The sequence below is a fragment of the Gymnodraco acuticeps genome, unplaced genomic scaffold (genome assembly GCF_902827175.1).
Source record: "Gymnodraco acuticeps unplaced genomic scaffold, fGymAcu1.1, whole genome shotgun sequence".
Classification (NCBI taxonomy): domain Eukaryota; kingdom Metazoa; phylum Chordata; class Actinopteri; order Perciformes; family Bathydraconidae; genus Gymnodraco; species Gymnodraco acuticeps.
The window spans coordinates 273156-301107 of NW_022990060.1; the positions used below are offsets into that span (position 1 = coordinate 273156).

The window sequence follows — 27952 nt, forward strand, 5'->3', positions numbered from 1 at the left end:
TCAGAAAATCTCAACATTCAGACTTTTTCAAAAAATTCTGACTTTTTCTTAAAATCTCAAAATTCTCACCTTTTTCTCAAAATCCTCACTTTTTCTCAAAATCCCAAAATCTCACTTTTTTCTTAAAATCTCAAAATTCTCACTTTTTTCTCAAAATCCTCACTTTTTATCAAAATCTCAAAATTCTCCGTTTTTTCTCAAAATCCTCACTTTTTCTCAAAATCTCAAAATTCTCACTTTTTTCTCAAAATCTCAAAATCCTCACTTTTTATCAAAATCTCAAAATTCTCACTTTTTTCTCAAAATCTCAAAATCCTCACTTTTCTCAAAATCTCAAAATCCTCACTTTCTCTCAAAATCTCAAAATTCTCACTTTTTTCTTAAAATCTCAAAATTCTCACTTTTTCTAAAAATCTAAAAATTCTCCCCTTTTTCTCAAAATCTCAAAATCCTCACTTTTTTTTATCAAAATCTCAAAAAATTCTCACTTTTTATCAAAATTCTCCCTTTTTTCTCAAAATCTCAAAATCCTCACTTTTTCTCAAAATCTCAAAATTCTCCCTTTTTTATCAAAATCTCAAAATCCTCACTTTTTATCAAAATCTCAAAAAATTCTCACTTTTTATCAAAATGCTCACTTTTTCTGAATACTTAACATTTTTAATAATCACTGGCTTCAACCTCAGGATCCATGTATCTGTGATCCTCTCCAGAATGGAAGCAGTCATCACATACAGAGCATCAACTAGTTCCTGAGCAGTGTCCTTCACATGCTGATATCCAAGAGAGGGAGTTACACAGTCACAAGATGGAGGAATAGAAAGCAGTATTCAATGTTTACTTCAGATTAGCTCCACGTCAGAAATGAGCATGCTTGATGTCTATCTCCATAGAGGCTGAATCATCATGTTAATCACATAGCTATCATCTGCCTCAAACAGTCCTGATGCTCTTCTAGGTAATCACACATCCTGTCATGTTCACAGCTACAGTTGGGAAACCTTTGTTATCATGTTACTCTCATATTGGAAGAGGACATTCAGTATTTTCCCAACAGTTTACATTACAACAAATAAGCAGAAAACAAATAGATAAACCAATTTTGGAAGTTCAGAATCTTAGATTTAGACAGAATGTTGTTTCTTACTCGATTAAATGTGTTCCCATCGCAGTTCCTAAAGAGTCTCAGTCAAACTGTGAGGTCTCATATTGTCGAACATCTCTGAATAAGAGCACAGGAGCAGAGATCGCTTTAAACCTTTGACCTTGTCAGATACATTTTACGACATGGACTTGAAGTGAAGGTCAGAAGGTAAATGTTGGAGCCGACCACTGATTGGCTGTCGCTCCACATCAGAGAGCCCTTTGTGAGCAGCTGTGTTAGAAAAACAGGGGGAAAAAACAACCAATTTAATTGAACTAGGTGCTGGATAAAAGTGCATTTTGCGGACATTGATGGATTATTTACATTGTAATTTTTTAGCTGGTACTCTTCCTCTTCACATAACATTTATATTATAGACAACAGACAAACATTTACATCAAAGTAAACATAATGAAATCATTCCTCAAACATTTTAAAAGCAAGAAAGAAAATACACCGTTGAATTATTGCATTTAAATTGTCTATTGTGTTTGACTTGTTTTATGGTGTGTGAGCTGTGCTGTTTTGTTGAGTGTACAGCACTTTGGTCTGGAGGTTTTAAAGTGCTTCATAAATAAAGCTGTATTGTATCATATTATTGTCACATCATGCCTTTGTAGTGCTTCTTCACTTTGTTCTTCTATATGTTCTAGCCTAATCGGGTCACTTTTGGCAGCATCTGGCCAAATTGAATGAAGGAGTCTGATTATAATCTTTATTTGTTGTGTGTGTGTCAGGTTATGAAGGGGAGCGCTGCCAGCTGCTGGTGGATCACTGCGTCTCTGAGCCCTGTAAGAACGGAGCCACGTGCTTCAGCAGTCTGGCCGGGCCCCGCTGCTACTGCCCCGAAGGTAACGCCACTATTTATTCATATTTAGCTTTTAAAAAACGGTGAGTCAGAGACAGATAGACGGCCAATTGTCCCAGGCGGGATTCGAACCCAGGTCCTTCGCTCGGTGACCAAGCCTTAATATATGGGTCGTCAGCTCTACCGGCTATACAGCGACCCAATTTATACATATTTGTATTTCTTACCATTACCAATTTCATTGATTTCCTCTCTACATATAGGCAAGGCAAGTTTATTTAGCACTTTACAACACAAGGCAATTCAAAGTGCTTTTACAAAAATGAAAGACATTAAAGGTGGGGTATGTCATTTATTTCAGAAACACTTGTTGTTATATTCCATGGAATGCTCTTAACATCCCGATAGCAATAATAATAATAATAATAATGCATTACATTTTTTATTAGAGCGCTTTTACAGGTGCTCAAAGCGCTTTACGATTACACATTACACATATTAGACATGTAAGAGTCATTACTGCGGACATTACCCACAGGAGCAAATGCGGGTAAAGTGTCTTGCCCAAGGACACGACGGCCTGACGCAGTGACGGCCGAGGCGGGATTCGAACTGGAGTTCACCAACGCCCCTTGATCTGATGACCAACGCGCCAATGAATACATTAAATGCTTTGACAATAAATACATAAAAAAATTCATCTGTGGAAGCCGTGGCGCTGTAAAAAGAACGACCAATCATCTGAGCCGGCCCGGGTAAAGTAACTGGATGGCCTACCTGCCTGTCAGCCTTCCATCTGGGCACAAACTTATCTCGTGCCCTCATTGGTCATGTGCGCGTTCATGTGTGTTGGAGGAGGGGCTCTGTGAGGAAGTCTGAAGGAAGGGGCAGATTGTTTCCGGTTGTGTATTTTCAAATTCTAGCGCACTCGAGCTGGTTTCTCCATTCTTACCCCACCTTTAAGAGCATTAAACACATTGGAAACATTAATAAGCAAAGATAATAAAACATGAATAACACAGGTACATGCATCAAAGTTACAGTGCAGTGTAAGATGTGAATAGTTCAATTAAAAGCAGCGGCAACAAGAAAGTATCCTTTCCTACTTTGCACTGCAACCGCTCACAACAACAACTAATGGGATACATAATGTCTAATCTCATCCCATGTGTGGGTGAATTTACTCTCAGGGATTAATAAAGTGGTTTTAATTTTAATCCAAATGTATAACAACCATGAGAATGACAACACAGTATTATTATTTATTTTTACGCTCTTCTCTGATTGTCTGTAAAGTGTCTTTGAGCAGTGGGAAAAGCGCTATGTTGTGTTATTATTATTATATTATTATTACACATATGATATGATACTTGCCCTTGAAAAGCATTCTTAAAAATGTTTTTTTATGAAGCATTATGAATGGGAATAAGTCCTTATTACTATTTAAATAAGTGTACTTCAAGCCAATTATAACGCAATATAAGTAATAATGCATTAAAGGCATTGGTGTCCTTTCTAAGATATTAACACTCATAACATAACTCAAGCGTCTCGTTGGTGTGTCATGGGGAAAAAAGAGTAAAAAGAGACAGATTTTTCTTTAAATCCAGCAGCCGTATGTGTGTTTTTCGGCTGTCTGAATCCAGTTATTATCCGCTCGGTGTGTGCTGCGGGTTAACAGTATCTGTGCCACAGAGATGCTTAATTTAAACCTTCCTTCTCTATTCTAATTAGTCTTCATAGCCTCAGCGACCTGCATCCGCCTCTCCGGGGAAATCTGTGACCGCAAAAACTTCTGCCAGAGCAGCGTTTCTCCACAAGAGCCCGGCGTACATCGTGAACTGCGTATGTAGAGTGGGGATATACAGAGAATGCAGGGAAAACATTAGCTAACAATGGACCTGGCCACATAAATAAAGGAACAGCAGATGGAGGCGGTTTCATTGTTCCCCGTACATACCGCTCCAGGCAGTCACTTTATTCTCAAACTGGAGGAGGCCGTGCTCACACTGACTGATGTGCAGCTGGAGAAAAACAAGGTCTCCAATGAGGAGAGGAATTCATAATCCATCACTCGTGTGTCTTCTTAACGAGAGAGAAACAGGGGTGAGGAGAAGGCCATCACTTTTTAATCAGTGCGAGAGTTTGTCAAAAGCGGCCCTTTAAAGATGTCATGAAAAATATTCGATTATTTGGCGTCTTTACTTTGAAGATACCCTATTATGTTCTTTAGGGTTGTTCCCTTTCCTGTAATGTGTTATATAGGTTTTAGTGCATGTAAATGGTCTGCAAAGGCTAAAATCCCCCCTCCATCCCTCTGCCTGAAACGCCTCCATTGGACTCCTTTGTTTACTTCTGGAACATAATGACATCACTATAACACTCACGCTACTATTGGCCAGCGCTCCAACACATAGTACGTGATAGGGTAAGGGGCGGGACATCTCTAAGCGGTCGACCAATCAAAACAGAGCCGGCCAGCTAACCAATCAGAGCAGACTCTGGTTTCAGACAGAGGGTGAAAAGAGGAAATTATTTACTGTTTTAATAAAGTGTATGGAAGATTGTAATAAAGCATCAATAGTCAAATGAAGTAAATGCACTTTACTTTACAATCTGTACTGAATAAAACACCATCTGCCGTTAAACCTGAGCATAATCAATTTCAAGAATCCTTAGGAGTCGCTAAAGGAAGTGTTCGCCCTTGATGAACACAGATGCAAAATATGTTGAAAATAGAATCTGATGGAAATGCACCAAAAAAAGGCCATCTTAGCCTTCAACCTCAAAATAGGAAATCCATACATGAGGATGTCTCGGCACACGGCACGCTGTTGAACAAATGATCAATCAATAACTGAGTGAAAAAGCTGAACAACACTCACAGAGAAGAAAACACACACTAATAAATAAATAAAATCCCTTTTTTCCATCGTTCTGGAAAGGTTTCGGTCAACGTTTATGTGACTGCTATCTGACACCACTGGATCTTTTTAAAAGGTTGAAAATCATATTGTTCACATTTAATTTACGATTCAAGGGAATAAAGCAGGGGTTTCAAACTCAAGGCCCGCGGGCCAAATCCGGCCCGCGACTTCATTTCATGTGGCCCCGCAAGAGCTTGCAAAGAATATAATATGTTTATTATACGGTTACATGCCGATTTACAGAAGCACGTTGCCCATAAACTACATGTCCCACAATGCATCTCAAATTTGCCTTTTTCTCTGAATTTGACTTTTTTTCAAAATGTCACTTATTTTTTTGATTTTGACTTTCTTTTTCTTCAGAATTTGGCTTTTCTTTTTAAATAATTTTGTGACATTCTCACTGAAGGGACTTGCAATTATTTGCCCCAGACTTCTGCTTTCAGACGTAGTTAATGATATAGTTATTACCCTATCCGATAATAATCCAATGCAATAATGTAATATACATTATTTTATATGATTAAATATTTATATATGTATTTTTATATAGTCTTATATATAAAACTGGCCCTTTGAGTGCAACCATGATGCTAATGTGGCCCGAGAGGTTTGACACCCCTGGAATAAAGTGAAGTCGATTTAAAGTCCTCCTTATCGACAGAAACAGTGTTTGTTACAGAAGCACAGAGAGAGAAAGAGAAAGATGTTCGTCCATACTGATGAACACATCAGAGGAAAATGCTTCAGATGTCTGTTTCAAACACAGAATCAAACGTAGAAGATACGTTTTTCATCCACACATCTTTTTCTTATAACATGTAACGATGGATTTAAAGTTGAAAGTATAAAAGAACATTACTTCATTGCATATCAAAGAAGGAATTTATTAACAATCCAAAGTCAAAGAGTGCTTTATGTATAAATTCCAAATATTAATGTTGTTCCTCCTGCATCCATTTCCGCCGCTACCAGTCTCTTTGTTTGGATCCCACTTAACACACATTTAGGACTTCATTAGTACCGAAGTGCACCCCCCCCCCCCCATTGACAATTTACTAGCGGTATGTACTAGCGGCACCGAGGTGGGCCGGTCGGATAAGTCACCAGCACCCCCCCGTTGACAATGTACTAGCGGTACCGAAGTGGGCCGGTCGAGATCCCCGGGCTGATTTTTTGTCCCAGTCCGCCCCTGACGAACACCATTAACGAAATGAACTCCACAGATGTGCTAAAGTACATTTTGTACTCTGACTCTTCCACAGAGACGCTCACACTTATTTTAACTTTACTTCACTCACACTCACACGTACACACACTGACAGAAAGGAGGTGTGGGTGTCAGCACTGCCTCCAGTCATAAAGCGCAGGGCGGGGGAGCGACGGCTAAATATAAACTGTTAACTGCTTTTAATGTTGGCAGGTTTGACTGCCAGCGGCATGTGAGAACACACTCCTCTAAGTCAGCCAGGTCTCTTGTCACAAAGCGTGTGTTTGTGTGGATATTTAGACAAACAAACAGTAAGATGTTGAGCTCAAGAGGAGGAATATGACATGCAGAGCTAAGTTGCTAAACACAGATGAAAGCAGGGGATTAAAACATGATGCAACCAATAGATTACGTTACATTTAGCCGTTGCTTTGTGCAGATACACTTACGCTAAGGGAGATCAACCAGAATAGCAAGATTCCTGCAGGTGCATTAGCTTCAAACAGAAATTAGTAGGGATTTTTGTTTAGCTTTTATACCAAATCATTCATTTAGAGCAGGGAGGTCAAACTCAAATACACAGTGGGCCAAAATTAAGAAATGGGTACTAGTCGAGGGCCGGACTGGTTCAATGTTTATTGCAGAACTTATTGAAATGAACTTATTGCACATATTAAACCTGGAACTAACAAAGCTTAAATTATTGCCTATAAAAACAACATTAAATAATCAGTTGCATTCATTTCTTATGGCTCTATCTGCAGCTTTTCCTCAGTCATTTCTTATGATTACATTTCTCCACAGGCCAACAACAGCTGTTGTCGTGAGAGAAAGTGCAGAAGGAAACATCCATTAAACTCAGGTTGCTGCTCTGTGATGCTAGTTCAGATACTTGGCATCTCATCTTGGGTTCAAGTTCAAATCAAATCAAGTTTTATTTATATAACACATTTATAAACGATTTTTGGTCGAGCCAAAGTGCTGTACATATCATAAAAATAGCCTACAGTAGAGACACTTTACAGCAAATACAACAGCACAGATTGTTCAGAATATCAGTATGTTAAAAAAACGACACCCTCTATCCTTAGACCCTCACATCGTACAAGTTCATCAATGTTTGGGCTCAGGCTCTGAGCGGAGGAGACCCTCAGGATGGAGTGAAGGTGTGCGTGCAATATACCAGCGGGCCAGATCTAATAGTAATTAGAAATTATCCTGCGGGCCGAAATTAAATCCACCAAGGGCCTGATTTGGCCCCCGGGCCTTGAGTTTGACACATGTGATTTAGATGTAGGAACATGTGTGTTTGCAAGCATATGATTGAGGCAGAGCAGTGAAAAAGAGAGAGAGAAAGAGAGATTCGGGTGAGATTTTCTTCCGACTCCTGCCTCTCTGCAACCGAATGATAAATGTCCTCCTCTCACGGTGAAATAAAGTCTCGCAGATCAATGGTAGCTTGAGAGAGATCTCTTCATTAGCTCAATTGAGTTGGCACCGCCATGCAGTCGGCACAGGAATCTACTACAGTGTTACTGTAAATCACACACGCACACACACACACACACACAACTTTAGTGTTCATATAGTGTAGTGTTTCTCCCGCTGCAGTACAATGGCAGCTCTCGTGGGGAAGTGAAGGCAGAGGAGGAGAAGGGGTGGAGAATAAAGGGAGGAAGTTATTTTTAGATGTGGAGGATATAGGTGAGAGAAGCAGAGGTTCGCACACTAATGAGAAGATGTGAAGAACCCAACAAAGAGAAGTGAACGCATGACTGAAACACAACTATCCTCCTTTAACACATCCCTGTAAAAGCAATCATTAATACTCTGATAAGCTGCTGTTTTTTTTGGCTCTAACGATGATGAGAAAAGGAACAAAGAAGGAACAAAAGGTGGTGTCTTCTTGATGTCTTTGTTTCAGTACATTATCCACACAGCTGCTTCTACAAATGTGGGCAGTTGTGAGGCTTAAAGGCACAATGAGAGCCATTTCTCGTTTTTAAATTCAACATGTGTTTTATCAAAGTAGCAGTGATATTACATTACATTACAAAAAGTGCATTCGACCAAGAAGATACAAACTTGAAGAGAAGTGCTTTGTTAGTAATGTTATCGCTCGAAGTGGAGTCGAAAGAGATGAGTTTTCAGTCTGCGCCGGAAGGTGTGTAAGCTTTCTGCTGTCCTGATTTCAATGGGGAGCTCATTCCACCATCCTGGAGCCAGGATAGCAAACCGACATGTTTTTGCTGATGGGAACTTGGGTCCCCCTCGCAGCGAGGGTGCAGCGAGTCGTTTGGTTGATGCAGAGCGGAGTTCACGTGCTGGGGTGTACGGTTTAACCATGTCCTGGATGTAGGAAGCCACAGCATGGTAGGCTAGTACCAGTGTCTTGAAGTGGATTCTAGCAGTTATTAATAGCATATGTGCACATTATTTCATTAAGGGGAAACATATAAGGGATCCAAGGACAGATCCCTGGGGTACACCACTTTATTTATCATTAATTGGTTTAAAAAAATTGTTGTGCTCTTTTTCAAACCCAAGTCACGTTTTTCCCCAGATTCATGCTTTGTCTGCATGGATTGAATTACGCTCTTTTATCGCTGTCAACATTAAAGCACGTAAACATCTCAAGTAGAGGCACAAAATTAAAATATGAACCGGAAAATACGAAATATAAACAAACAAAATCATAAATCATGGCAATACTTATGTTGATGTATAATGTTTTTATAGTTTTTATGCTTTGACGTTTGTATTTTGTTTTTGTTTGCTTTGTACAGCTCTTTGAGGCATTTCTTGCGATTTGGGGCTATAATACATTTTGATTTGATTTGATAAAAAACACAAGAAGAAATGCCAGCATATTGACGCCCGAGGTAGGAAGATTGTAATTTATTTGATAGTATACCATTCTACCATTCCCTCTCCCTTCTGCAGGCTACCAGGGAGCTACCTGTGAGCAGAAGGTGGACCCCTGTGCCTCCGGCCCCTGTCATAATAACGGGACGTGTTACGCTCAGGGTCCCGGCCCCCTGGGGTTCGGCTGCAGCTGCACGGCGGGCTTCACCGGCGCCACGTGCGCCCAGCTGGTGGATTTCTGCGCCCTGAACCCCTGCGCCCACGGGGTCTGCCGCAGCGTGGGCAACAGCTACAGGTGTCTGTGCGTCCCAGGTGAGCAGCGGGGCTTTTAAGTGCTTTTTGTAAAGGCTTCAGGTGCCGAGTTTATCCAATGTCACTTAGAGATGGGACAGCTCAGCTCGTTTTAAGATTTTCAGATTTATATGAAAGTAAATGTAACCAAGTACTGCACCTAAGCACAATTTTGAAGGACTTATCTCACCTAAGAGTATTCCTACACTCTGGTGCTTCTACTTTTACTTAAGTACAAAATCTGGATATATGTAATGCGTATGTAAAGTGCGTATGTTACAGGAATTTGCTAATTTGAATGCATGTAATCTAGTTCTTCGACAATTTTGTTCCACGATTTTTCTTAATTTGTTCAACTTTGCATTATTATTTGTGTGCAACAGCTACAGGTGTCTGTGCGTCCCAGGTGAGCAGTGAGGTTTTTTGTGCTTTTTGTAAAGGCTTAAGGTGCCAAGTTTATCCAAAATCACTTAGCGGTGTGAGGGGGGACAGCTCATCTCGTTTTAAGATTTTATAATTTATGCAGTAGTTAAAAGTAACTAAGTTAATTTACTCAAGTACTGCACTTAAGTACAATTTTGAGGGACTTGATGCTTATACTTTTGTACTTTTCCTTGAGTAACATTTTTGATTGAAGGACTTTTACTTCTAACAGAGCATTCGTACACTCTGGTACAAGATCTGAGTACTTCTACTTTTACTTAAGTACAAGATCTGAGTACTTCTACTTTTACTCAAGTACAAGATCTGAGTACTTCTACTTTTACTTAAGTACAAGATCTGAGTACTTCTACTTTTACTCAAGTACAAGATCTGAGTAGGCCTACTTCTACTTTTACTCAAGTACAAGATCTGAGTAGGCCTACTTCTACTTTTACTCAAGTACAAGATCTGAGTACTTCTACTTTTACTTAAGTACAAGATCTGAGTACTTCTACTTTTACTTAAGTACAAGATCTGAGTACTTCTACTTTTACTCAAGTACAAGATCTGAGTACTTCTTCCACCTCTGGATATATGTAAAGCGTATGTACATAATAGAAGAATGTGTGTAGCAGGAATTTGCCCGTTTGAATGTACAGTATGTAATTTAGGGTTCTTGGACCATTTTTTTTTACACACTTAAAATTGTTCTCAATTTGTTTATCAACTTTGTATTAATTTTTCAAGCCATCTTCATAAGATGACACACAGATACAACATTATATAAATGTAAATTCAGAAAGAGAAATGAGGGCAAGATTTGGGCTTTTAGTTCAAAAGAGATCCTGTTACGATCTGTCTGTTTTTGTCATGTCTGGTTCTGTCTTTGGTTTCCTGTCTGTGTTTCCCATCTTGTCTGTTTCTGCTGATTGTGTGCACCTGGTGCCCGGTGTTGTCTCCTCCCCTCTCACCTGTGTCTTGTTCAGTTGATTAGTTTGTGTGCATTTAGGTTCTGGTTTTTCTGTTGGTCTTTGTGGGATTATTTGATGTTGTTGGAAGGTTCTTTGTTCAGAGGGATTTTTGTGTTTTTTTCCTTGCCTTATTTTTACTTTGTTTTGTAAACAACAACAAAGACGTATTGTTCAGGCGTTGAACCAGGGACCCTGCGGTTGAGAGTCAACTGCTTTTCAGCTGAGCCACAGCACGTACACTAAACCTTTCTGAAAACACTGAAATATATTTAGTCCTGTATTTATTCCTACATTTATTTATACTTTTATTTATTTATACTTATGACATGTTCCGACCTCTATATAAGTGAGGGTCTGAGCTCTCTTGATTCCATCGTGTCACCGGGCCCGGGTACAGGAGGGGAAATATGGTTCTTATCATACATCCATGGGTATTATGAGCGTTGTGGTTCAACGGTTCAACCGATCTGAATGGCTTCCTGAAGCAGTCACGTGGTATCGACAAGCAGCGAGGCTTCGTTTGTCATCGATGACGTCACTGGCCCAAAACGATACAAGCCTCGATACATGCTTCACAAAAAGCTTCGGGGATTACTCGACACACGCTCCGAAGCCTCGGCACAATACGTAACATCACTACTGTGTACCTTGCCCTCCAGCCGTGACAGATCCTGAATGTATGTTGTTCATGCTAGAGATGGAAACCTGTCATTTTTGTTCCTCAAAGCCTCCTGCCACAGCTGATCCACCTTCACCTTTCTCTCAACAAATACTATTCAACATCCTATAGAAAGAAGTCATGGGAAAGCTGTGGTGCTGTATGTGTGTCAAAAAAGTACTTAACATGGTTTGGCTTATTTAAAACTAATGTAGGTGCAGGTTTCTTGCTGTTCTGAGACATTATCTTCAGGGATTGATTGCACTTGATGTAATGTAAAAGGGAAATGGACTTTAATAGATACTTCATTATAACAGACCTTGGGCCAAAGTAATACATTCTTACTTTTGAATTACCACTTCCACTTTCCAACCAAAAATCAGAAGCTAATGCCTTTGCACTACAAAAACTTGAAATCTTGCTATATATATTTGTCTAATATCTAGTCAGAATATTTCTTCACACCTGATATAAGACATACTAACTTCAGAAGTAACACTGCAGTGAGATATCAGGTCTTGTTTTTAGACGATGCATCATCTTGTTAAGTCAAATAATCTTATTTTGAGTCGTATCTCAGATGAAACACATATAGTTTTACACATTTATTTTAAAATCACCAACTAACATCAGAAAACAGAAAACGTTTTGAGTATTTGCGGCTTTTATTGTAACACAACATTTCCTGATTCTGGTCAAATATAGTTCAAAATGAGTTCTACCAGCTAATTACAAGATCTGATTTATCTAAATATCTGTTAAGAATGTCACAAGGCTCAGGACCCAAATGCACAACACCAGGAACAGATCAGGATTAACAAGGTCTTTTAATTAAGGTCAAAACACAAAACGCTTACTTGGAAGATCAAAACTCTAAACAAAAACATCTACTATCAAAAATATACTTAACACGATCAAGGAATGACTGGCAGGCTTGACGAGACAAGACGAACTGGCACAGGACAAAGGGAGACACAGACTATATATACACACTAGGTAAGGGGACACAGGTGGAAACAATTAAGGGAGGGGTTGACAATCCCACTGGAGGGAAAAACACACAAGGGCAGGAATGCTCTGAAACGAGGGGGAAAGGTTACTACAAAATACAACAGGAAATCACAAGACAAGACAAAAGGACTGAACTAAATCAATGAACTTAACACAAATGTCTAGACACCACAATATCCCGTCTTATTTCAAGTTCTCTTACCAAGCTAATTTTCATTTGTTCTATTGGCAGATGTTTGTACTTATTTCAAGTGAAAACAGCTTGTTTTCATTATTTTGTATAACTTGTTTTTTTCCAGTGTGGGCTCTCGGACCCCTTGAGCCATTAAGAAATCCATCTAAAGACACCTTGTTCCTAATTCATCAACGCTCTTAATCCAGCTTTGCAACCAGCATATAAAGCTTAGTTAGAACTGAAAAGACGATGACTTTGTCTCAGCCTCAAAGCAGCAGCAACTCTCCACCGTCTGTATGATGAGTTATTTTTAGAAAGGGGCGATCGTTGCACTCGCACCGATGCCTCTGTGATGAAATCAATTGAGTGGAATGATGACTTTTCATAATCCATTGTCTTGCTATTACCTAGCCGGGATTGGGAAATAGATTACTTTCCCAGTGGCCCATGAACGTAATGAGACACTTTGCCCCTATTGCTCTCTGTTTATACAGTCTGTCAGTTTAATATGAGCCAATCAACATCTGGATCTCTATCTTGATGCCTCCATTCATTCCCCTTCATCAGCAGCATAGCGGCTTCTTACTGTCTCTTTCTGGGAATACAAATTAATTAATTAAGGTTTTCCTCTTAGTGTTTACTCCCTGTCTGTCTTCTTCTGCTGTTCCCTTTGGTGTTTACTTCCTGTCTTCTTCTTCAAAAAGTATTCAACTGTGTTTTCTGATGGTTGTCCGCAGCAGACGTTAAAGTGACCGGACATCTTTCTGCAGATTGATATGACTCCACATACTGTAACTAAGGAGCATCCTCTTTAGCAACGTTCTGCTAGCGAGACCTCTGGAGTGTCCAAATTGACCAATCAGAATCGAGTATTCAACTAAGCCATGTAATAACGTTGGATTTTGGCAATTCCTTAAATGAAAAATGCTGAAATTAAATGTTAGGCAATAAATTAAAAAAATAAAGAATTACAAATGCACATTTTTGACTAGACCTTCAACACGTTTTTGTATGCATTCAACAGCAAAAGGTTCATATGCATCCTTTTTTAAATGTCATGATAAACCTGCCTCTAAATTTAGCAGTTTTAAAAAGGTCATTTGGATTACACGTACATAGAGTTGTGTTTGATCAAAATAGAAGGGAAATTAATACCATATTTGCACATTATTTCATTAAGGGGAAACATAAGGGAGCCTAGGGCTGATCCCTGAGGTACACCACTTTATTTATCACTAATTGGTTTGAAGTTAGGCTTTTTTTTAGCTCTTTTTCAGCCCAAGAAACAAGTTTCCTGAATATTTAAAAGTTATTGCTTGAGTCGATAATCCCCCCACAAGTCATGTTTCTCATGTATATTCAAAAGCTTTCACTCTCGCTGTGTCCTGCCGTGCGGAGCAGTCAACCGCTTCTTTCCAATTATTCAGATATCTATTTTCTTCCTCGCATCCTCAGTCATATTTTTTTATGTATTTTGCATTTCTCTTCTTTTTTTGTTCCTTCTAGTCCTTGTCCCTTTGTCCATTATCTTCCTGCCGTTCACTCCACCTCATTCCCCTTTATTCCTCCGTTGCCTGGTTGCCATGGTGAAGAAGTGTGTGTGTGTTTGTGTGTGTGTTTGTGGCTGGCTCCCAATCAATTGTCTGTGGCTGTGACCATGCTGATTGAGCAGATGCTGTCGTCCAATCAAATGTCTGCACTCAGACCACCCTGTCTAATGGGATTTGTGAGTTGGCGTTTCCTAATTAGCATTGCAGACTAAACAGGCGTGTACACACACACACACACACACACACACACACACACACACACACACACACACACACACACACACACACACACACACACACACACACACACACACACACACACACACACACACACACACACACACACACACAATAGCACAAGAATCATAATTATGAGAGATGGCGTATTGTGTAATACTGTATGTTAGCGCTTTGCTAAATAAATACCATTATTTAAGATTCAAGAAGAAGATATGTGGTGTTGTGGCCAGTAGAAACATTTTAATGATTTCCAAAGAATAAGGAATAATCAAATTGTGATTTCCCATATTGCAGTATGTTACGAATATGTAATTGCTTTTTGCTTAAAAGTAAAGTAATTAAAAAGACATATCATTGTCAAGGTCACCTCTTTTATAGAGGACATATTTAGCTCATTTTTAGGTTTATATGGGTATATTGTGCCTCTACTGTGACATGTTTACATTCTTTATTGTTTAAAAAGTTGCTATAGGAAAAGGAAAACCCCAAAAAGCATATAAGGCCTCTCATATAAAACCATTCAAAACAAATCTTGGCTCATTTGTAAGAAAGAAACACATTTGTTTTCTTATAAGAGGGGTGGTAGTGCAAAACCAGGAAATGTGAAAAATGGTTGTATTATCTGTTAAATCTGCACTCCTTAATAAAGAAACACATATTACCAACCTTGCATACTAAATATTTTGGACCGAAATTGACCTTTTTCTCCACCTCCTCATAAATGCCATCTGGTCATTTAGGTATGAGTTACATATGAGCGTCTGTATTTATGTGAATTACATGAATACAGCAGTGTGTGTGTGTGTGTGTTAATCTGCCTTGTGTAAGTGTGTATGTTGTGTAAATGCGTGACAGAAAGCTGCTGAGGAGCTGATATGTAGACGGATCCATCCTCCAGTCTCCTGTAATCCCGCTCCCGTCAGCGGCTGCCAGGACACCAGCCGGCATGCAGAGCGAGTCTTGGAAAGGCACTTGACATTTCACTGGCATTTCACAGACCCTAGAGGCTCTAACTGGGCTCCTCATTAATTCCTCTCCATCCCTAAACACACGTTAGCTAAAGCCCGGGGAGGGATTGTTTTGAAACTTCGTCAGCGCTGGGACCCAACTGAGAAACGTAGTCAGTGGGAGCGGAGCTAATGAAAACAGATTGCTACTCCAGTCATGTACTTTACAAACTGTACATGGTGGAGCATCTCTATGAAGTGCAGCTGGGAGTGGGAAAGTACATCATTATAACTTATATACTTTTTTACATGTTCTTTGTGTTATACTATGATTTTGTTAACTATGACTTTTTAAATACTTTTGCTACATTTTTATTTATTTAATCGTTTATTTGGCAGGGACCATGCACAGTAATGAACACTTAAAACATTCAAATGTGTCAAGCGTAACAGTGCCAGATTTAGCTTTGAGCTAATTTCCATCCGCAGTCCCTCACATAAAACATTTAAGAAGTTTACATTTTACAAACATAGCAAAAACAAAATACATGATATGCAAAAGGTGCAAAAGAGCAAAAGCAGCACACACAAGTATTTATGACATGGTTATACAATGTAGCAGCAACGACATATAAAGTACAAGAGGAGATACAAGAGCTACCTAAAGTACAGGAGGAGATACCCCTGTGTTAAAGTGCATTTCGCGGTGATTGCACGTCTTTTTGTTTCTCAACCATTCTTTGAGTTGACCTTTGAAGCTATTGAGAGTGGGACAATCCCGTGTCTCAGTTGGGAGGCTATTCCACAAAGAGCTGCCTTTAACGGAGAGGACATTTTGTCCAAAAGTGGTCCGTCTGCGGTGGACCTCACAGTCTCCTCTGGTTTCTGACCTAATGCAGCGTCCAGTGTGTTTTCTGTGGATGAATTCCCCTAAGTACATATTATACTATGTCTTTTCAAATGTTTTTTTTTGAAAAGACATAGTATTAGATATTATAATTTCATATTTCTTGACATACATTACAACTAAATATTAGAATAGACACTTTGATTACATGTTTTGTTATTTGTCTTACTTAAGAAAAAACTAAATAAATATTAGCAATATACTTTATGTTGTACTTTGTTACTGACCACCACTGATTTATTTCTAGCAAAAGTCCTTTTAGATTTAATACACAGTGACTTTCATAAAATAAATTGACATCCACTCTTTCCTCAGGTCCTTTCTTGTTTTTAACAGATTTATCTAAATGACGAGCCCACAAACTGTATCATATCAGAGATACAATCTGTACATTACACTTTAGTTTTTACTTCGTTCTTCAATGTCACTGGAGAATAATAGATTGCCTGTGACTCATGCACTGACCATGCTCTCAGATGTTGCACAGCTGCCATCCTATGGAAAACACGGAGCACTGCATGCTACTTGACCTTCTGTCCAATGCCATTGAAGCTCAGTCGCAGAATACTGGACTGACAATATATTCCTACACTTAATAAATGTTAGGTGATTGATATCTAAAGTTTCCTTGTATTTGTTTGCAGATATGTGGCTGCTCTGTTAGCCGTTGTGCTGCATGAGGTTCTTTGGTGAAGTACATTGAGAATGAATGTAGGAACCTTTTGAGGAACCTGCTTTCTGCATTTTTTGTATCCCTGGCAAGAGTACACACGTGCACTCTTTCTCCTTCTTTACATATAAACAAGTCTACACACATGCACAGAGTAATACAAATGTTAGACCAATCGTAACCATCCTAATGTCCTCCAGATTGCCATACACCATTAGACTGTTGTTTAAAGCATATTGTATACATTGTCAAATCAATTCTGTGCTACACCTTTAGTCTGACTTCAGGCAACCCCTTACCACACCTTTTTCACTTATTATACCTTATTTACATGAAAGTATATCCCTTTTTTTGGAAGGCAATGAATTGATTATGATGATTAAAGGTCATGATTGTGGTTGTTTTTACAGTTATGCAAGTACCATAGCGCCACCAAATGCTAAACAAAATGCAGAGTTATTTTGAGGGTCCGTAGAGTATATGTGAATGAGTTATATTAACTGCTTATCACAGCCAAAGAGCTTTCATTTACAGTTCAACCCTCCCCTTGATAAAATAGGGCAATGCAGCAAAATGTATAGTATGACTAAATATTTAATGACTCGATAATATACTCTATTTCTGTTTCCCATTCAGGCTACCACGGGCTGTACTGTGAGGAGGAGTACAACGAGTGTCTGTCGGCCCCCTGCCAGAACTACGCCACCTGCAAGGACCTCATCAACGCCTACGAGTGTGTCTGCACTACACAGTTTGAAGGTATGTCTGAGTTTGGGTTTATTATTATTATTAGATGCATGTCTTCTGTATACTATAGACCAGGGGTGTCCACACTTTTTTCTCCGAGGGCCACATACAGAAAAATATAGGAAGGGCTGGGTCGCTCATTAGAGGAGAGATATATAGCCTCATAAATTCAGTTACAAGTTGGAAAAATCAATCCAATGTAGGTAAGTTATTCTTGATACTTGAGAATGCTGTGAGAAAAAACAGCCTCCATCACAGCTGTCCAGAGGGTTTACTTAATGTTGTTAGCAGCTCATTCCTTAAAACAGAAGCTTCAGATTGCTTATAATAAGAATAAATATGAAGGGTATATTTCAAGGTTGTTATGTGAATGTGTTATTGGGCTTTTTTCTTATCAACTTAAATTTGTTAGAACATGTTTTCAACTTCACACATTCACACATGAATGGTGTGTAACATATTTTGAGATGTACAATATCAGACAAGTACAAGGCTCATTTGAGGGCCATATTTCATTATACTTTTTGAATTAGCTGATGGTCCGCGGGCCGCATTTGGCTCCCGGGCCGTGGTTTTGACACCGCTGCTGTAGACTAGTGCACGTTGTGGTGTTAATGTGGTCTGTTCTGTGTGTGCAGGCAGACACTGTGAAATCTACAAGGATCCATGTCTGAAGATGCGCTGCCAGAACGGAGGGCGCTGTGAGAGCGAAGGGCTCAACGTGTCCTGCTCCTGCCAGCCGGGATACCTGGGTGAGCATCGGCAGAACACTAACCGCCTAGGAATGAAATTAAGAAGAAGTGACTTTATTAATCATTTTTCACTCTGTTAGAACACATGCACACATGCAAAGGACACACTAGGTCTTGATACACACATACAGATACTGTACACATGCACTTTTTTTATGGAGAGGTGCCAGAGCAGAGTTTTTTCAGCCCCAGTTTGTTCTGTGATGATTCATAAATTCTTCTTCTTCTCAATTGGGGGGTGCTGAAGGACACTCCGAGCACTTCTAGCACCTCTTCAGCTAACAGTCCACACTCTGTTTTTCTGGTCTGATCGGGACTTGAACCGGCGACTCTTAAGTTCACAAGCCAAGTCCCTTCAGACTGAGCTACTGCCGACTGAAAATGTATATGGTTATAAATCTATATGTAAGGATATAGTAAACAATGCTTCTAATAGACTGCATTCAAGATAATAATTACTAAACGAGAAGATGCCCTTGTTGACAGTTTTTTTTTTTGTAGTAATATTAGATCAGAAGAGCCAGTGGTATCCAGTAGCAGCTCCACAATGACGGCTTTAAAGCATACTTCTTAAAAAACATCTTTATGACCTGAATTGTATGTAATAAAGACATCTTTTTGGACTTGTACTTGCACCTATAACTGTTCATATCCATTCAGCTACTCTGTGTTTACCTATTGTTGTTATTTGTATTCATACTTACTTTTTGTTTGTATCCCTTTATAAGCTCTTCCATGTCCTATGCTGTGTTTCACTCTTATTGAAGCCGCTGCTCTGACACCTCAATTTCCCTAGAGGGTTAATAGAACTTTTTCTTATTTTAAAATAATATTGATGTATGACATTCTGCATTTTGCTTCTAAGTCCATGGTTTTGTAAACAACTTTATCAAGGAGTATGAAAACTGTACGCCTCAGATTCTGCTTCTTCTACTTGTTATTGACCCTCTCCCGTCCCTCTAGGGGAGAAGTGTGAGGTGGACGTTAACGAGTGTGAGAGCAGCCCTTGTCACCATGGAGGCACCTGCGTCGACCAATCAAACGGCTTCACCTGTCACTGTCCACCTGGGTGGGTGGGGCCCAGCTGTGAGATCCGTAAGTCAGTCTGCCACAAAACCTGCGTTCAGCTATTCATCTCACATGAGAAACAGCTACATGCCCCCTCTCTCTGTCGGGTTTTTTTGGGGGGTTTTCCTCTCTCCTTCTTAATGTCTGTCTGAATTTGAAAGGCTGGAGGACAACAACAGACATATCACACAAACTAAATTCTTTATTTTTCTTATTGTAAGCCTTTTTAAAACAGGTCTTGAGTTAAATATGGTTACATTTGTCTACATTTTTGGGTCGACAACATTTGGAAATAGCTTATAAGACAAAATAAACCTGTTAGCCACAGCACAGTCTTTTTTTTTGTTATTTTGACCTGAATTTATTTCCACCAGTATCAGTCACTCAAAAATCACAATAAACCATTAATAATTTCAGAAAATATCATTAATCAAATAAATAGAAATCTCAATGTATTTAGCCAATTATAAACGTTATTTAAATACAATAAAAAATCTATTCCAACAATCAAGTATAGAATAGAATCGGAGGGATGAAACCCCTCTTTAATGGTCTCACATGCAGAGCACACAGCACACACAGTGACATGTGTTCTCTGCTTTTAACCCATCCTAGTACTAGGAGCAGTGGGCAGCTATTGTACAGCGCCCGGGGAGCAATGGGAGTGAGGGGGGAAGGGGGTTGTCCAGTGCCTTGCTCAAGGGCACCACGGCAGGGCCCAGGAGGTGAACTGGGACCTCTCCAAGTAGCAGTCCACACTCTATATTTAGGTCTGTTCGGGGACTTGAACCGGCGACCCTACGGCTCACAGTCCAAGCCCCTACTGACATGCCTTACTGAAAACAGCTCATCGAAATGGATTTATTATCAGACCTGACAAAATGATATCTAATTAGATTATGTTTAAATGATACGTATTAGTAAAACAAAAAACTAAGAATTAAAGTAAAAAAATACATTAAAAAAAGAAAAGAAAGTGTATTATTATTATATTTATGATTTTTTATTTATTGTATTTTTATTATAGTTTTTTGGAATTATTATTATACTTTCGTCTTTCTTTATTTCAGACCTGCAGTGGAAGCCGGCCCACACGGAGGACACCCTGACCAACATGCCCCGCCACTCCCTCTACATCATCATCGGAGCGCTGTGCGTGGCCTTCGTCCTCATGCTCATCATCCTCATCGTGGGCATCTGCCGCATCAGCCGCATCGAGTACCAGGGATCGTCACGCCACGCCTACCAGGAGTTCTACAACTGCCGCAGCATCGACAGCGAGTTCAGCAACGCCATCGCCTCCATCCGCCACGCCAGGTCAGTGACGGGGATTTAAAACATCCATTGATTTACAACAAAGTGTTTAGTAGATGTCATTAAAAACAACCATTTCTGTGTTGGTGCTTTGGGTTCATTTGCATGTTTTTAACAGGGGAACTCCACCAATTATTCACAAAAAAGTGATGCAGTGATGACGTTTGTAGTCCGACCTGGAAGTTAGCACCAACACACTTACCTCCTTTTCCCCTCTCTCTCCAAGTGAGGTTCTTACCCTCATTACCTCTGCCCGCCCTACCACCTGTCCTCTGGACCCTATCCCTTCAAACCTCCTTCAGACTATCGCTCCTGATATTCTACCGTTTCTCACCCATTTCATCAACACTTCTCTAACTTCTGGTCACTTTCCAAACAGTCTCAAGGAGGCAAGAGTAAACCCTCTCCTAAAGAAACCCACTCTCAACCCGTCTGATGTTATAAACTACAGGCCTGTCTCTCTCCTCCCGTTCCTGTCTAAATCACTTGAACGCGCTGTCTTTAAACAACTCTCCTGTTATCTCAATCAGAACAACCTTCTGGATCCGCACCAGTCTGGTTTCAAGGCAGGTCACTCCACAGAAACTGCTCTCATTGCTGTCACTGAGGAACTGCACACTGCATCCCTCTCCTCTGTCATCATCCTGTTGGACCTGTCTGCTGCATTCGACATGGTGAATCATCAGATCCTCCTTCGCACTCTCCAAAAACTTGGAGTTTCAGGCTCTGCACTTTCCCTCCTCACCTCATACCTGAAAGACCGTACCTACAGGGTGACTTGGAGAGGGTCTGAGTCCGACCCTTGTCAATTAACTACGGGGGTCCCTCAGGGCTCTGTTCTTGGTCCCCTCCTCTTCTCCCTGTACACAAACTCGCTCGGATCTGTCATTAGCCCGCATGGTTTTTCTTACCACTGCTACGCTGACGACACCCAATTAATTCTGTCCTTTCCCCGCTCAGAGACCCAGGTCGTCGCACGCATCTCTGCTTGTCTAGCTGACATCTCTCAGTGGATGTCTGCTCACCACCTCAAGCTCAACCTTGACAAGACTGAGCTGCTCTTCCTCCCGGGAAAAGATTGTCCCACTCTTGACCTAACAATCAACATCGGCACCTCAGTTGTTTCCCCGACTCAGACTGCAAGGAATCTGGGTGTGACCCTAGATAACAAACTGTCCTTCACTGCAAACATCGCTGCTACAACCCGTTGCTGCAGATACACGCTTTACAACATCAGGAGGATACATCCCCAGCTGACTCAGAAAGCGACTCAGGTTCTGGTCCAGGCTCTCGTCATCTCACGCCTAGACTACTGCAACTCCCTCCTGGCTGGTCTACCTGCATGTGCCATCCGACCTCTGCAGCTCATCCAGAATGCAGCGGCTCGTCTGGTCTTCAACCTTCCTAAATTCTCCCACACCACTCCGCTCCTCCGCTCCCTTCACTGGCTTCCGGTAACTGCTAGAATCCACTTCAAGACACTGGTACTTGCTTACCATGCTGCGAATGGATCTGGCCCTTCCTACATCCAGGACATGGTTAAACCGTACACCCCAGCGCGTGCACTACGCTCTGCATCAGCCAAACGACTCGTTGCGCCCTCGCTGCGAGGGGGACCCAAGTTCCCATCGGCGAAAACACGTGGGTTTGCTGTCCTGGCTCCAAGATGGTGGAATGAGCTCCTCATTGACATCAGGACGGCAGATAGCTTGCACATCTTCCGGCGCAGACTGAAAACTCATCTCTTTCGACTCCACTTCGAGCGTTAGAACTATTAACGAAGCACTTTTATACTAATAAAGGACTGGCTTACCTAAAGCCAGTTGAGTAGCACTTGAAATGTTTGACTCTATGAAACTTGATGTACTTATATGATTCTGTTTTCTTCAAGGTTGTGTCTTCCTGGTCGAATGTACTTATTGTAAGTCGCTTTGGATAAAAGCGTCAGCTAAATGCAATGTAATGTAATGTAATGTTAGCATCGCAAAGGGCTCCATCGAATAAAAGCAATTTGATTTTTCCATTAAAAGACACTAAGACCTGTGGCAAAAATATATTTATGATACTTACACGTTTTGTTCAGCTGGATAATCTCCACATATTAACACTGCTTTCATTATTTTTGAAGTCTATGCAATTGCCACAAGTTTGAAGCCAACATTATGCTTTAAAAAAAATTCATCATGATCACATGACTTCACATTGACACCGCTAAGCTAAAGGAGGCTAATGTTCGGCTTGATGATGTCATCTAGCTTGATTTAGTCACTTGTTAGCAACCGCTGTTTTTAAGACATACAGTAGAAGCTTCAGAGATGCACCTTCTTTGTGACTTAAACAGTTAGTCCACTAGTATCATTTGTATAAATACATTATGATAGAAGTGTATCAAATGTTTTTTAAATGCAGAATCTGAAAAGTAGGCTTACTAAAGCTTAAATGGAAATAGTCAAGTACAACATTGTACTTAAGTAGGCTACAGTACATGCTTTTCTCTGGAAGTTTTTCCTTGTACGATGTGAGGGTCTAAGGACAGAGGGTGTCGTTTTTCCAGTGGCGAACCGTCAAGGTCTTCAAGGTATTCAGAGAATACCCTGGAACACTCAGATCAAACAAACAAAACATTGATTTAATTATATAAATAAAATGTATATAAAATGAATAAATGAGAATCGTATCTGTGTTGTTGATCTGTAATATTACAGTGTTACGTTGATTTGTTTGTCCTTCTCGGACCATGCACTACGCATTTAAGTGGTTTTGTGTTAGAAAAGAAAGCAACCAATCAGATCTTGTTCTGGGTCTCTGGGTAGAATCTCCTTAAACCAAGGTATTCTACATCCTTGATCGAAAGCCCTGGCCGTTGCTCTGAATGAGAGCGTACGTTTGGACTGACAGTTTGATCAACCAATCATATATTGATTTGTAGCCAATGGGCGTATTCTTTCAGAGTTCCCCTCGGTTCCAGGGGTATTCTAGAAGGCCCGCTAGTTAACTGGCTCGAGACAGAGGATCTAGATGAATGCGACGAAGCAATTCATGCCGTTTTATTGTTTTTAGGGGGGGGGGGGGGGTGGCGGCGGCGGCGGCGGCGGGGGGGGTGTGTGTGTGTGTGTCTACAGAAGGTCCAGTTGTGATAGACACGGTTCGCCACTGCGTTTTTCTCATACTGATATTCTGAACAATCTGTGCTGTTGTATTTGCTGTAAAGTGTCTCTACTGTAGGCTATTTTTATTATATGTACAGCACTTTGGCTCGACCAAAAATCGTTTATAAATGTGCTATATAAATAAAACTTGATTTGATTTGATTTGATGCGTAATTATACTTAGTTACTTTCCTTCTATGTACTAACAAGCACTGTCATGCTTTATTTTTTTAGATTTGGCAAGAAGGCCAAGCCTGCCATGTACGATGCGACTCCCATCGCCTACGAGGACTACAGTCCTGACGACAAGCCTCTGGTCACCCTCATCAAGACCAAGGATTTGTAAAACACACCCATCCTTTCACAAGCTACACACAAACACACACATATATAAACAGAACGTCAGTATACATCTTGAAGTATTTCTTAAGAAAAAAACAACAGCAGAACAAAATTGAATGTATAGTTAGGGGAAAAAAACTCTGTAGTTTAAAAAATCTGGAATTTGATACATCTATTTTCCTGTCAAAGTCCACGATAAGGCTTTATTGTAGCATACGATGCATTAAGTTAGTGACGACACTACCAGTAAGCTCTGCTGTACAAGAGAGATGACTTTAGACTGTCTGTCTGCGACCCACGGCCCAACATTTCTACGTGTAATGTCAGCAGGCAGCGCTGATGGTGTGGTAGGAATAGATGCACTCCTCTCGGTGCATACACTGTATCTTTTTCTATATCTTAAAAAAAAAAAAATCTGCAGTAGGTTGCCTTACTTCGTGCATGGTTAGATTAGATGTTCTCTGTATTATTTCCAAATCCTTTGTACTTGGTTGTTGTTGTTTTTCTCAAGATTGTACCAAATATTTTTTTGGGAGGGGGTGATTTGTGGTTAGTAGAGGAAATACACACATGTATACAAATACTAGTCACACAGTTTTTCTTTTTTTTAAATACATATCGTCTTTAGATGCAAGTTTTATCATTGGTGTATGATTAGTAAAGACAGTTTACAGAAGTACTGTGACCCTACCATCCTGCTGTATGTATATCAGTGATATTTAGGATAATAGGTATATCTCTCAACACACAGACAAATAGTTGGTTTTAATCAGTGTACACATTCACCTCTAGTATTGACGGTGTTGACGGGTGATTATTTGCTGGCTTTAGGGTGGATGTAATGCAGGAGGAAGATGAAGAAGAGGAGGGTGATTTAAATGTGCTTCTGTGTCCTGCCATTGGAAAACTCTCTGTCCGTGCAGCTGTGTTGTACCTCTCAAGGTCAAGCAATGTTTTACCAATAGGCTCAGCTAATTTGATTTCTCTCTCATTTTAAACACATTTGCCACATGGTTACTTATTATCTATGTTGAATGATGTAAACAATAAAGATTCAAGTGAACAACAGAAGGCGTCTGTGTGTCTCATGTGTTGTTGTTGTTGTTCTACAGTGACGACAGCAAGGGGGAACATTGCACTACATTCATCTTATGTGGGCACTTTTGGACAGTAATTAAGTACATGTACTTATTACTGTACTAAAATACATATTTGAGGTACTTGTAATCAATCTGAGTATTTCCATTTCATAATACTTCCCACTTCTAATGAACTTTAATTGGTCAACCCCTTAGCCTATCACGTACAATGTGTTGGAGCACTAGCCAATAGAAGTGTGAGTGTAACATAGTGATGTCATTATGTTCCAGAAGTAAACAAATGAGTCTAATGGAGGGAACACAGGGATTTCAGCCTTTGCAGACCATTTACATGCACTAAAACCTATATTACACACTACAGGAAAAGGTCAACCCAAAAAGCACAACAGGGCCTCTTTAAAATATCATTTTGAAAGTCAAGTCCTTCCATTTAGTTTTGTGAGAAACAGCGTAGTGAACTACATCTCCTTTCTCGTATAGGTCACCTGCGCTAGCTAGCTGGGTAACTTAGCTACTGTATGTTCCACACACAAATGTAACGTTACACCTGATGTTTTTGATCGACTTGTGTAGTCTTTTTATCAACTAAAAAGCATGAATGAACAAGCAAGTCATGGTGATCGTTAGAGTACATCCCTGTACCAAACCCAGGTGTTTTAGTTCTGGTTGTGTAGTCTTTTTAATTCTGTATTGTAACAGTCTTATGCTGCGTTCACACCGGACGTGATGCGAATATTCGCTTCGCTCTAATCACTCGACTTTCACCCTGTCAGCATATTTTACATATTTTACCGTGATTTAATTGTAATGCACGTTTCAAAATGATGCCGAAGTAACAACATATTGATACCGGTTAGTAAAAACCATGAATTAATGCTTTGACAAGTCTGCAGACAGACGGCAGGCGAAAAACCTTTTAAAATGTGTGTTTTCTGAATGGAGTTTGGCTAAGCTAACGTTGTATTATGCTCCGACCGTCCACACTCACAACAACGGCCTACAGACATAAATAAACCAGCGACTGTATTCGCCATGACACAGGCAGTCTGTGGTTTGTATTTGTTTAACTTTTGTCTAGTTTCTGAACAGATATGAGGAGCTGTTAGCTCTGAGGGCTAACAGCTAACGGCTGATGTTTTGGTTTTCTGGTTCAACGTCAGTGACGGCTGGCTGAGATCCTCACTGCTGATTGGCTACCGCGAGATCGCGTCACGCGAATTTGACGCTTGAGTTGAACAAATTGAACTCGAGCGGTTGTCGAAGCCCCCTCCAATCGCCTCAATCGCGCCGTGGCATTCGCATCAACCGCTTCATGCGCGCAGTCGGAGCGAATTCGCGTCTGTCCGCGTCTCTGCATTGACTTTACATGTAATCACGCCGCCCCCAAAAATCGCATCGCGTCCGGTGTGAACCCAGCATTATATTTTAACAGTTTTAACGCAAACTTGACTTTCTTGACCTTCAAAATGATCTAACAAACATTAATTCATTAATTCCTGGCACGATTTAAAAGGGACAAAGAAAGATGACTCTCTCCGTAAACTACTGACCATTTTATTTCAAAATAAGGTGTCAGTTAGGCAGTTTTCCTTTAACCCATGGAGCCATGATTAGATGACATGCTGCAATGAGTGTTGGTCTGAATTGTTTTGAATGCATGGATCCTGTTTATTGTTTTGTATTTTCTTTATAAATATGCAAACAAAAACACAAGAAAGAAGAATCAACAGCTAGCAGTGTGTGTCTCTGCAATGTCCCAAGGTCATACCCACCAGACTGCATCGTGGGAAAGCCCTTTTATGGAGTGTTGGTAATGAGAACACACTCTGTGACCTGAGGCTTTATCCAGATGTTCCTCATGTAAACATCACTAAATACAGATTGAGAAACACACCTACATATAACACACACACACACACACACACACACACACACACACACACACACACACACACACACACACACACACACACACACACACACACACACACACACACACACACACACACACACACACACACACACACACACACACACACACACACACACACACACACCACATATTATTGATGGCTCTCACCTTTGCTTATGGTTTGCTTTGGAGGCCTTGTGCTTGACCTTTGCCCCCTATGTGCCCTGGAGGGTCAGAGTATTCCCAAACTGGCCTGACACGGGTCCCTGAACACAACAGAGCTACGACAGAGAGTCTACGTCTCCTTCAAGGCCTTCCCTTTGATAAACTGAGATTGTCTCTCCTGGCTGTGGTTTCATCAGAAACAATATCACTTTTCATATTTCAGGATTTACGGTCAAAGCATCCTGGCAGCAGGAGAATAAATTCATTCAACATTTCCCACAAATAATGGATGATGCTTCAGCGGATTCCCAGACCGCACTTTTAGAATAACAAGGTCACAAAAACCTAGCTTATTTGAAATCAGGCAGGAGGAGGACTGTTTGTTTTTGGTGCAACTTGACTTGTTATTGAGAAGATTAGGCAGATCAAAATGTGTCGGCACGACTACAGAGACTCTGTCCTTAGCTGCCTTTGTGAAACTTGGGAATAATGAGAATGGAGGAATTAAACAAACAACTTTTTCCAAAAACCACCAACCACTGAAATAATGCCACGCTATTTATGTTAAGTTTTTATATGATCATTTCCATTTTAACTGCATTCCTG

At 40.3% G+C, this 27952-nt stretch overlaps 1 protein-coding gene across 1 annotated transcript in view; it reads left to right on the forward strand.

Annotated features, from left to right (window-relative positions):
• Window positions 1–25237, forward strand: part of dner (delta/notch-like EGF repeat containing) — a 97858-nt gene extending 72621 nt beyond the window's left edge. Inside the window, 7 exon segments of the mRNA XM_034216080.1 lie at window positions 1882–1995; window positions 9033–9266; window positions 17434–17556; window positions 18183–18296; window positions 19260–19391; window positions 20435–20681; window positions 24062–25237. Coding sequence (XP_034071971.1) covers window positions 1882–1995; window positions 9033–9266; window positions 17434–17556; window positions 18183–18296; window positions 19260–19391; window positions 20435–20681; window positions 24062–24173 — 1076 coding nt within the window. The 3' untranslated portion in view covers window positions 24174–25237.
• The last annotated feature ends 2715 nt before the right edge of the window (window positions 25238–27952 follow it).